Source organism: Aythya marila (genome assembly GCF_965140915.1).
Source record: "Aythya marila genome assembly, chromosome: 6".
NCBI lineage: Eukaryota > Metazoa > Chordata > Aves > Anseriformes > Anatidae > Aythya > Aythya marila.
The window spans coordinates 18,609,227-18,621,948 of NC_139047.1; the positions used below are offsets into that span (position 1 = coordinate 18,609,227).

Sequence of the window (12,722 nt, forward strand, 5' to 3'; positions counted from 1 at the left end):
GGGTTACTGTGGCACTGTTTGGCTTTTGTCTGTGCCAAAATCACTTTCAGTATCTGCATTTGGGTAGCTTTTTATTTGTATTTGTGTGGCATTTTATAAATTATTTAATACTTAAATGTTTTGCAAATAGTAGATTATAAATAGACTGAATTCAAAACATGCTTTTCACCACATTATAGCATCAGAAGAAACTGCATTATATCTGTATGTAGTTCTGAGAGGTGTGCTTCCTAATATCTCTGCCCCTCACTTACCTGTGCTTAGCATTGAGCCTTCTCTTGATTAACAGCAATAATACAGTTCATCATATGAAAAACATAGTGGGACTGGTAGTGGATGAGCTAGCCATATTTTTAGCAGTTTTATAGAGAGGCCTTCCTCGCCTTTGAAAGTCTGCCTCCTTTCAAGCAGTACACATTGTATACACCACTGTCCTCAACCTGGAATCAACAAAATTATTGTGAGGAAGTGGTGGCAGTTTGGGAAATACTGCAGCAGACCTAGCAAATTCTCCTCTCTGGATGGCAGTGCTGTATCAAAGGCTGTGTAGGGTGTTACAGCCCTCTAAGATTCACAAACAGGTAAAACCTTTGACATTAAAACAGTAGTGATTCAGGACAACCTGCACACAGCTCTGGATATCCTCAGCTCTGGAGCGTTCGCAAGAAGTGCCGTAGCAGCCAGCAAAGGGACGACTCACAGAAATGTGCTTCCTCCAGAATCAGCAACTCCAAGAAGACTGCATTAAGAAGATGCTATTTCTGTCTCAGTTGCTGTAAGATTTTGGAAAAACCTTGTGTCCCCAGTAAAAGCACAAGTCTCCGTTCTCATAGCTGTTAACAGAGACATCCACCCAGGCACTGGCCTGTTTGTACGGTCAGCTGCCTGTCAGTTGTCTTCCTTCCTTACTGCAAGGCAGGGACCTCCCGCAGTCAGCCAGTGCTCTGTGTTTCTTGAAACTTACCTGCTAGCCGCTGGGCAATGTAAATGTCATTGGGAAGTGTAGGGTCCGCTCTGTCAAAGCCCAAATATTCCCAGCTGCTCCCAAGTTGTGGCTGTATTTGAAATACGCAAAACAGCTTGTGGGGCGGCTCAGTTACATCGGTCAGGTCATACCTGTCAAGGAAAAGGTTTCTGGTCATTGATGGAGGAAACTGATATCCTATCTTCCTACCTTCCTGAGAGTTTACTGGTTTGTTAATCATCAACAGCACTACCCATGCTTAGACATGTTCTGAGAAAATGATTTCTTTCCCTACTGTTACTGTAATTAATTAAATTACATTTCATTGTAATTCAGTGATTAGCCTGCATTTCTGCATTTGAAATTTTCAGCTACCATTAGCTTTGAGTTGCAGGGAGACTGAGTGAGGCTTTGGCAATGCTTTCCCGTATCCTGACAGCAGCTGGGGAAGCAGAGAGCTCATAGCTGATATGGACAGTGCTGCCCAAAGGAACTTACACACATGACGCATGTGAGTACGTCATGAAGGGCAGGGTGCTGTGGGGTAGCTGTTCCTCCTCAGCTGGGCAGGGAGGCTGAAGTCAACATCTAATGCTGTATAAATGATACATAAGTACTGTTACAGCAGACAAAGATGCTGTGAAGTTACACTGTAGTTCCTATGAGTTACGTAGGAAAAAATGTATTCTTCCCATCAATGCGCCTGGTATTTCGAATGGATGAATGGATCCCTTTTCATCTGAAAGACTTTTCTGGTTTGTGCTGCAGAAGGTGGGTGCCAGAAGGAAAGGGTCTAAGAACCCTTCCTGAAGGTGTAGGCAGTGCATCTGTTGACAATTAGGAGTGGGAGGTGTGTGTCTCTGTGTTTGCATATATATACACAGAGGTCTACTAAAATGTACCATTGATTAGAACCTGTTATGTATTTAAACATTAAATCTAACATCTAGTCTAACTAATTTGGTATATTTGTAGATAAATAAAAATTGTCTATTTGTATATACATGCATACAGACAGACGTGTACATGATTTATTTACAAGGCAAATAGAATGTCATAATTTAAAATATTAGTTTTTTATTTAACATGCACAAATGCAGAATTTTAGCTGCCATACTACTACTCTTTAAAATCTTGAGGATAATCTACCCCTTTTGATATACTTTAAACAGATAAAGTTAGAAGCAAAATTCAACTTTACTGCTTTATCTTGATCTCAGTGGCAGGCATTTAAAGTCAGGGAGAAATTTCTTGTTCAGTAAAAGAGGCATAAGCTTGCTGCAGGTACGTGAACAATGAAAGCTTTGCCTTGAGAAAGAACTGCAAGTCCTTTTGATGTTTTTAGAATAGACTGCTTCAAGTAACATCTTATTTTAGCTGCTTGTATGGGACGTAGTTGTGGTCCAGGATGTGGTAGTTTCAAAAAGGAAGGAAGGAAGGGCTTGAAATAGGCCTCTCCCCCTTTGTAGCATATGCCTCTCGGGTGGAATTGGAAAGGGCAAGAGGTCTCATGTTGCGGGGTCATTTGTGTATTTCCTTCAGCCTTTGGCATGTCATGAGGCGTTTGCTGTGGGATCTCAAACTACATCTTTTCTCTCATAACCTTTGCTGTCAGATTTAGTTCCTTTATTTGCTCCTTGTAGAGTTATTTTACATGACATTAAGGTTAAGTAGAAGCTTTTATTACTGGTATTTTTGATGTGTATGAATAACCTCCATTCAGAAACAAATTTGTCAACCTTTTTTAAAGTGTCTGTTGTAATTTATGTGTGAAGGGAGGTTTTCTGGGGGGGAAATCTAGGTTTAGTGCACCTTCTCCAAAAGAAATTGAAGGACTGCAGCATATACCTCAGTGAGTATATACTCACGTGCACGTGTATTTAAAACATAGCTGACAGCTGAAGTAAGGTATTTTGAAAAAGAATGATGATGATTGCCCGTGATTTGCACAGAAGCATAGAGATTTGTACTGTGACCCTGCACACTGCCAATTCATTTTTATTTTGAGATGCTTTGTGTCCTTCTCTTCTGCATCCTCTTCTGGAGCACTTCCTCTGCTGCTGGAGAGCCCAGGCAGAACATGCCCTCCACTTCATTTATCTTCAGATAGGCAAAGATCTTCTTAAAAACAAAACAAAACGAACCAACCAAATAAAACAGAGCTCTTGCTCATTTGTTAAAGAGCACTCAATGAAAAAGCAAGTTTTCTTGTTACATGTTCTGTGTTAAAGTTCATGCTTGTCTTGCCTGTCCTTGTACTATGGCTAAGGACCTAACTCATTCAAGCAGCTCCACTGAATTCAGGGCAACTCTTCATGTGAATCAAATTACTCCTGTGCAAAACGTTTGCTGAGCTCCAGACATAACTGTATCAAAAATCAAGACTTGGACCGGAGCATTTGTTTGTAATATGGATTGTTTAATTGGGTATCTTAACAGTTACAGCTCTTTTAAGAAAGCTGCTTATTAAGAAGTTTGTCAACAAATGGGCATATGGGAAGAGTTATTTTGGCTGCTCTTCAGGATGTGCAGATTAAAAATAAAACAACTATTAAATAAAAAATTAAAATATATCACATTAAAAAATAAAAATGGATTTTCACATACATATGTAAAGAAATAATGTATATTAAATAGGCAGGTAGCAGATTATTGTCTGGAAGGAGTGAATTTCTAGCTTAGTGTCTAGATTTTAAGTTATTTGAATTTGTTTTATTTTTTGTAGTGCATCATATAATGTAGTAAGAGCATTGTGCTTAATGTTTTATTTACCAGGATTTTAAAAAATATTAATGTGGGAAAATTGTAAACATCTGAAATTGTTATTTTCTGGTTAATGCAAGATCACAGAATCACAGAATTTCTAGGTTGGAAGAGACTTCAAGATCATCGAGTCCAACCTCTGACCTAACACTAACAGTCCCCACTAAACCATATCCCTAAGTTCTACATCTGAACGTCTTTTAAAGACTTCCAGGGATGGTGACTCCACCACTTCCCTGGGCAGCCTGTTCCAATGTCTCACAACCCTCTCAGTAAAGAAGTTCTTCCTAAGATCCAACCTAAAACTCCCCTGGCGCAACTTAAGGCCGTTCCCCCTTGTCCTGTCACCAGGCACGTGGGAGAAATAGGGTTATTGCTTAACAGAACTTGCCAGATAAGATTTAAAAAATTTTTTTTTTTAGATTGAAACTTGTCCAAGCAGGACAGTCATTTCATCTTGCATGCATAGGTGTGTATAAATGATAGGAAAGGGTAAGTTGAGAAGTAAACAGTGTCTGAAGAACAGCTTTGGACATGAGTGCTGTCAGGGAACCCAGAAAACTCAGAGCATTAAGTCCAAGAAACAGAAGAGGGGATCATTTTGCCTGTTCTGGGAATCCCAGTGATCCCAGTTGCAATAACGTCCACAAAAATGTAGGCTTTGATTTTTTTTTTCAGAGGGGTGAAGAAGTGAGAGAATAAAATCAAGACTAACAACATAGATTGGTTATTTGAGCAGAACTGCCAGAGATATTAATCCCCACTGCAGTAATCACTCAAAAGCAGGGGTTGATCTGCCACTGTTTGGATCAAGGTGTGTTAGTAAGTCCATAACAAAGATTTTTTAAAATGTCAATAGCGAGTGAAGTAATAAACAGGGTTTGCAGGATGCCAGTACACTCAGCAGAGGTTCAGTGAAATGTCTGATGCTTGGTCAATGAAAATTTTGAGATTTCATGCTCCTACATTCCGTAGACACTACCTGAGTGCTTAATCGTTCTTGGTAAGAGCTGTTGAAGTCCTGTTCTCAAGTCTAAAATAAACTTTTAAGGCATGTTCCAGGGCTAGTCTCAGTTTATTGTGCCTGTTGCTGGAGGGAGGAAGATTGTGCTATAGCCAGAGACATAACAGAAAGGATTAGTGTTCATTAGTCCTGAATCAATTAGCAGAGAATGCCAGGAGGTGTTAGTGCAGACTAGTGATATTTTTTTGCATACACACACACACAGCATCACAAAGAGAGTTTATTTCCTGGGCAATCTAGAAGTGAGGAAAAAAAAAAGCATTAATTGCAGATGTTCTGCATCTTTTTTCTTCGTTAGTGTTTGATGGGTTAGAGGAAAAGATCAGGCATTCATATGGAAGAAATGCTGCTTAAAGTTGGTTGTATTCAAGTGGCTGTATACCATACATTTTAAGGAAATGGTCTCAATTTTTAAATCAACAGAGATGGCCTAGAAAAAAGGGAAAAAAGCAAGTTAGTAACATTTATTTGTTTTGTGATGAACCACACACTTCTCCAGAGGTGAATGGTAGGTACCTACAGCATGCCAAAGAGAAATCTCTGTCATTTTAAATAGGTGTACGCATGTACCTATCATATGGAAACTGAAACATAGCTCTTTGGTTAGTTAAAGTGTAGAATCTGAAGCTGCTGTGCAGCACTATTGCTAGGAACAAATAAGTAAGGCAGTCCGTCAGCACTGTGTAAAATATCATGCTCAGAGAAAGACATGACTCCCATTTTTATTCAGTATCATATTTTGAAATGTTACTCTCCCTATTTAAATTTTATATTTTGTTTCCAATTAGAACAATTAGTCTGCTAAACAAAACTCCAAACACCTTTTCTAATAGTTTAAAATTAGACCATTAAATGCAAATTTACCTTTTAAACAGCATCACCACTAAATGCTAATAGCATGTCTACACATTGGTGATGGATTATTATTGAATAAACATAAGGTCTTCTTTGTAAGTGTTTGATGCTCTAGTAGCACGAGTGTAATGACAATTTTAGTCTAGTATTTAGTATTTAGTCTAGTATTTAGTATTTATCTGATAGACTTTTACACAGTTTCAGGACTTGTAGAAAGGAGAATAGCAGAGACAAACCACATTAATCACCTTAGTGGAACATAAACATATAAATGTACATGAATCAGGATTTTGTACAAAACCATGATTTCTGATTTGGGCCTTTAACTTCCAGACAAGTGCTTTATTAACTGTCATAGATTTTTATATGAGAATATGAGCCAATGCAGCAAGAAGTGAAGGCACTCAGCACCTTGAAGAAACCAGCGTGTTGCCACATGCTCTAGTAACGCAATTTACTTTCTTTTTCTTTGGGTTTGCAGGCAGGAGCTTCTCAGGTCATCTTCACTAATCCACTGGAGATTGTAAAGATTCGGTTGCAGGTAGCAGGAGAAATTACTACAGGACCCAGAGTCAGTGCCCTCTCTGTTATTAAAGATTTAGGTCTTCTTGGTCTTTATAAGGTACGTGTTTCTGCTTTGAGTGACTTCATTATAGCTCTGTTAACCTGTTTTATGCTAAACCTTTACAGTGTTGAAACAAAAACTGCGTTAAAAACAAAGAAACCTTTTGAATTTAAAACCGATTTCTTCCTGCAGGGCAGCCCCACAGTGGAAAACTGAAGAAAACCCACTTCTATATTAATGGCAGTGGGATACATAAAAGTACTCCCCCATTCTATCCTCTAGGCTTTTATACCAAGCTACGGGGAGTCCTGTATTGCAGACCTGCTGGCTTCTGGCACTGATAATTTCATTTGGTGGGGTTTTGTGAAAAGTTTCTTGAGCTTTCCCTGTGTGTTTTTCTCACATGTATTTTGAATCTGTTATCTCTATTGTTATCTTTGCAGCAGGATATTCTCTTTGTCTTAATAATTTGATGGTAGTGAAACAGTAGTAGAGTTTAGTAGGATTCAGATTTTTAAGAAGTTAAATGGTGGGATTTGTCAATAACGAATTCCACTTAAAAAAGCCTGCACTGTACTGTACTTCAGCAGAATGCCAGTCAACAGATTCCTTCCCTGCAGGTATACTTACTACCATCATTACAGATCAGGTGTAATGGAGCAGAAGCTATTAGTTTTCTTAAACAAGGAAGAGTTCTTCCTTTATCTTCTGTCAGTGCAAGGGGTAATACGTAAATTCAGCAGTTCTGTTAGCTGTGCACTTACAAAGCATTGTTTTACCTGATTTGTCCGTAGACCTGTAATAATACTATAAAAACATAAAATTTACTTCTAGAGCTGAAGCTTTTGTTTAGAGTTCAATAAAGCTGATTCATGACCATCTCATTTCCTAAAGATCACAGGTGTTTCGGTACATGGGGCAAAATTGCTATTTCTATTTGGAGTAATTAAATAACTGAGCTCACTAAAAAATGTGCTGTTCTTCAGAATTGCATTATCACTTGTGAATAACTGCACAAACTCATTTTAGAGCATAAAAAATCTGCATGAGAAGGCATAAATTTTGTTTTACCAATGTCTCCTAATTAAGCCACCAAGCTTTGTAACATGAGCTGTCTGTTCCACTTAATCTAACCACAAAGGGTGACTGGCCTCAGGTGGGTGCCCTGTGTGGAGGCTGCTGTCTTGGAGCATTGTTCTACCTGTATGCTAGTTTGGAGTTCAGGCAAAGACTGCTGGTTTTGTAACGTGCACTTGCAAGGTACGCATATAAGATCTTCAGATACCTAAGTGATCATTTAAGCCATGTACAGAAGGAGTTATTTTAGTTGGTAAAAGACTGATGATTGAAGTTACTAAAGGAAAAATACTAAGTATGTTTGATTAGGAGCATTCCACTGTTTTTATAGCATATGTAGTTCTTTTAAGGAACTCTTTCATATCAGCTTTTGGCTGGGAGCTCCTACTCAGTGTTGTCACAGGCCTAAAGGTTTGTCTTCCTGTATCTTCCCTTTATTGAAAAACTTCCATTTTGTAACTGCTTACCTCTTTTTGCTAGCCTTTTGGCACAGCATCTTCAGTCAACTAGATGATGATCAGTCGAGATTAGTATGAGGTCTTAACAAACCTAACTGATACTTCAGTAATGCTTTCAGGGTTGGTGGAAAAAAAGGCATGCAAGGGCTTGTCTTGCTGCTTCCATGGTTGTGGGCTGTTGTCAGAAAGACATCAGGACAGACCTTTGTCACTTTCTTTATTGCGTTTGGACTCATCGCACCTAAAAGGTATTTATCCTTGGTACTGATGTCAAAATTGATGTTGCTTATTGCTTAATGAACTTAGATATGAACCTTGAGGCTTCCTTATTCTAGAAACTTGCATGAGGATATACTTTAGACTTTTTTTTTCCAAGTTCAATTCTGCATCTTCTGTTTCCTGAAACGTTTTATTTTCTGTTATTTAACCAGTGGATCAAGAGAGCTGATACTTCCTGGGCTCAGGCTGCTTGCTGGATATCAATTTTAACCATATTTCCAAAATTTACTTGTATTATATCTCTTCTCTGTGACAGGGTGCCAAAGCGTGTTTCCTCAGAGACATTCCCTTTTCTGCAATCTACTTTCCTGTTTATGCTCATAGTAAACTGATGCTTGCTGATGAAAACGGCCATGTGGGAGGGCTTAATCTCCTTGCAGCTGGAGCCATTGCAGGTAATTCTGTGAATGTTTTCTAGAAGCAATTTTTTTCTTTTAGTAAGTAATATTTAATATTCATTCGGTAGCCCCATATAAAGGAAGGGTATGGTACTATTGTATCTGATTTAATCTAAATTTGATCACTGTTATCCTTAGTGGGAGGCAATGTAATTTTGATGAGAACTAATTACATTTGCATAATGTGGATAAACAGCGTAATGCAGCTCAGCAACTTGTAGTCAAATTTGATCTGTCTGTCTCAATGGGGTTTTACTTGTTACAGTGCTCTCTGAGTTGAAGGCTAATTTGAATCTTTGATGAACATAAAATGAGATATCATAAGAGCTAAGAAAAAAAATGACTTATCTAGTTTTGGATTCTTGAGTAACTTAGTCCAAAGGCAATTGCCAAAAATAGGGCATTACTTTGTAAAGAAGCTGAGGTGAAAATATTGCAATGGGAAATTTAAAATACTTTAAAGACTTCCCAAAAACGTTCAGTATGAACAGAGTAAGCAGCCGTGATAAAAAGTTATTTTTACTAAATGGCAAGTGGTATAAAAACTGAATGTAGGAAGTGTAGTGATGGGTATTTAATATCGTGGATATAGAGATGGCCAGATTCTGCTCTGTTAGGTATAAGTTTTCTAGGGTGAAAAACAGGTAACTGCAGCATCTTGATCACGAACCATTTGGTTTTGACTTCTGCATGGTTTAGAAACACCCTTGGGCTAAACAGACCTTTTGTTACTGGTTACAGTCATGAGGAATAGCTATATATATATATATGTGTGTGTGTGTGTATATACATATAATCATACCAATCATGGGCAGTCTGGGTGTAAGCAGCTTCCCATACTGGACTTGATGCAGAGCTTGACTATACCTGCTTTGCCAGTTGTCTATGTTGCTTGTGTCAGGGTGGAGAGAGAGAGAGACCAGCTAGGAAATCAGTAAAAGCAGTTAAAGCACTGTTTACTCTCAAGTAACACAGAGCTGTAAGATAGGCGGAAAGTTCTGAGTACACGTTGGTATTATTAACATATATCTTAAAATACAGACTCGCTTTTTATTTTTAGATTCCAAACTTCACAGTTTCTCTTTGCTTGATTAGTGTTTCTGGGTCATTCAGATACTAAGTGATGAACCATATTATAGAGGTGTTTAAATCTTGTAGGCCAGTTTTTTATATCCTGTACAAGAATCTGCATTCCTGAACTGCAAATTTCAAATTCCTGATTGCTTGATCTATTCATGTTTTGCATGCACAGCAGGGAAGAGTACAGTCTGAACATATCTGCCTGCGAGGGAAGATCTGCATATGGCTGCTCTTAGCATGTGCTTTGCAGGCTTAACTAACTTGCTCCTGTTCTCTGACCTGATCAGCAAAGCTTGTGAGAATTCATGATCACCTGTGAAAATCAGGGACTTGTTAAACTTTTAATTCATTATTAACTGATAGTAAAAGTTCAACAAAAAGCAAAAATGAGTTCGAAATTCTAAGTCAGTTAGAGTATGTTCTTTTAAGAGATAGATAATTCTGAATACTGTAAAGTTTCACAGATATCACAGTTAAATACTGTGGAGTACACTTCTGAAAACTTTTTCCTTTCCTTTAACTAGAAAGCTGAGAGTGGTGCCTTTGAAGTGGAGATACGTTCTTTCATCACTGTTGGCTAATATCACACTGCTGGTACTAAGCAGACTTGTCTAAAATCTTCATTGTCCTCAGTCTTTTTATTGCTTGCCTAATTGAATTAAGCAGCATCTATTCTCCTGCAGAACAGCCCAAACAGCAGTACAGAAATAATTATGTAGAATACTCCTAGAGAATAGCTAGTTTCCTTACTAACACTTCTAACAAATGGATGTGTAAGATTCAAGTTCCCCTATCATCCTTATATAATTCACAGAGTATTTTGTACACTGCACAAATACAGCAAGATTGCAAAACTAATGATTTGTCATGGATCTCTGATTGCATGTAGGGCATGTGGGGGGGTGGTTAAAAATGCTTTATTTAATAATATATCAAATTACCAATGAGATGGTGAGAAAATACCAATGAGATGGTGAGAGAATTGCTGTTAATTTTTTTTTCCTTTACTCTTATCTATAGCCTTTACATTTAGAAGAAATGCAAAGGATCATACCAAGAACAAGTTTATATTAGCATCAAGTAAAAAAACTTGTATTTTAGTAATCACCTGTTCTTGCAAAAAAAAAAGTGAAGTTTGCAGTTTTATTTTTCAGTTAGAAGTGTTTCATCTTTACAAGAGTCTTTGTGCAAATTAAATGTGGTTTTCTTCTAAAAGGTGTGCCTGCTGCTTCTTTGGTAACCCCTGCTGATGTCATCAAGACAAGACTGCAAGTGGCAGCTCGCGCTGGTCAGACAACATACAGTGGAGTTATTGACTGTTTTGGAAAGATTCTAAGGGAAGAAGGCCCTTCGGCTTTTTGGAAGGGTGCTGGAGGTGAGAAGTGCACACTGAGTTTTGAATTACAACTGACCCCAGTTCTCTAAATTAGCACATGTGTTATTAAGGACTCTAGAACAGTATTTACAAGGTCTGATTTTGAGAAATGTAACTTACCATTTATTTAAAAAGATATTTAGCTTCCCCCAAGAAACTCCCTTGTTTGATTCTATGATTTGTAATATTTAACAGCTCGTGTGTTCAGATCGTCGCCCCAGTTCGGTGTTACTTTGGTCACATACGAGCTTCTGCAGAGATGGTTTTATGTCGATTTTGGAGGCCTGTAAGTCATTAGTTTTCTTTTTAACTTGCACAAAAATATCTGCAAGGTTCAAAAATCTTACTTTTTTTCATGCATGGGACCACTTAAACTTGGGGACTTTGAGCAGCTAGTCTTAAGAGTTGTAGTACACAGAAAACAGATTAAGAGATTAAGAACAATTTCATATGTATTTTAATACACTACATAAAATTTGTTTCTTTGCTGTAACAAGACACTTTGTCCTTACCTGTGTCACAGGAAGTTATAAGGATTTACAAAAGCTATCAGTAAAAATGTAACTTCAGTTTTGGCCTCAGTTGCCCATTAAGTAGTGCTCTGAAACCACCCTCAGTTGACTATAGAAGTGAATTAAGGTCATCTTTAACAATCCTGCATGCTTAGGCAAAATCTTTAAGTACTTACTCTGTATTTTGTAAAATTATTTAGGCTTACCTTTAAATAACAAAAAGGCTTTCTTTCTTCTGTCTTCAAACAGCAAACCTTCTGGATCAGAACCTACACCAAAAACTCGAATTTCAGATCTTCCCCCTGTTAACCCTGAGCACATAGGTGGATACAGACTTGCTACAGCTACATTTGCTGGTATAGAAAATAAATTTGGTTTATATCTTCCAAAGTTTCGGTCTCCTAGCACTGCCTCAATCAAAAAGCCAGCAGCTGAATCCTGAAGACATCTTTCAGCCTAACAAAGTGATGCAGTGCTAAAAATTCCCAGGAGTAGTACTGTATTTTTTCCAGTCAGCTGCATGTTGTTCTAGTTGAACCGAGCTTGCGCATTAAATTACTCCTTTCTAATATTAATATATACACATACATTTATTTGTTCATGAACTAGTCATTGGCACACAAACTGATTGAAGCAGTGGTTCTATGCCTTATTTTTAAGTGGTGGCATGAATCGTTAAGATGACTTTGCCTTGCACAGCTTGCATTTAATGTTACTGTACATATTGTACATCTTTGTACAGAGACATCATGGCATCTATACACGTACATTTATATAAGGGGTAGTGCAGTTCAAAATAGTTTGAAATGTACAGAATGTTTTGAAAGCTTTTTGTTAAGACTCATGTGACAATAAAACATTTAAAAACATACTAAGTTGGCTCATTTTTTTGTTTGTAGAAAAGTAGACCGATTTTTTTTTTCCCCTCCACAGATTAGGGTTAGGTATTTAGATACAACTATGTAATGAAGTTAATATAGCCTCTGAAGAAATGCATTTTACTCTGACCTAGTTACAACAGAATTATTACAATGATGGCTTCTAAGTATAAAAGAACACAGTAATTAGATGAGCACGTGCAGTATTTTATTTTGCAGCACTACTTTGTTACAAAGAATTCCCTCAAAATACATAATGCTAACTCTGTAATAGATCTTAACTCTGTGGTAGCATACTTAAGATGCATTTGCCAGTTATTAAGACTCCTGAATCTTTACAGAATTTATTATTTGGAGTGCTCACATTTAAGTATGAAATTACACTAAGCCAGTACAGTAAGCTCTAGTACTACCACATTCAAAAGTAAAACTACTAGGGGTTAGTACATGGAACTTTTAAGAACAGCTGTGGCCAAGTCTCACTATTCATGGTG

General features: G+C 37.6%; 1 protein-coding gene across 3 annotated transcripts in view; it reads left to right on the plus strand.

Moving 5' to 3' along the window:
• The window catches only part of SLC25A12 (solute carrier family 25 member 12), a 50,668-nt gene extending 38,447 nt beyond the window's left edge, over positions 1 to 12,221 (plus strand). For all 3 annotated transcript variants that reach the window (XM_082763773.1, XM_082763775.1, XM_082763774.1), the window contains 5 exons: positions 6,088 to 6,228; positions 8,242 to 8,380; positions 10,680 to 10,838; positions 11,034 to 11,124; positions 11,600 to 12,221. In XM_082763773.1, coding sequence (XP_082619899.1) covers positions 6,088 to 6,228; positions 8,242 to 8,380; positions 10,680 to 10,838; positions 11,034 to 11,124; positions 11,600 to 11,792 — 723 coding nt within the window. In that variant the 3' untranslated portion in view covers positions 11,793 to 12,221. The remainder of the gene's footprint in view (positions 1 to 6,087; positions 6,229 to 8,241; positions 8,381 to 10,679; positions 10,839 to 11,033; positions 11,125 to 11,599) is intronic.
• Positions 12,222 to 12,722: the final 501 nt, after the last annotated feature.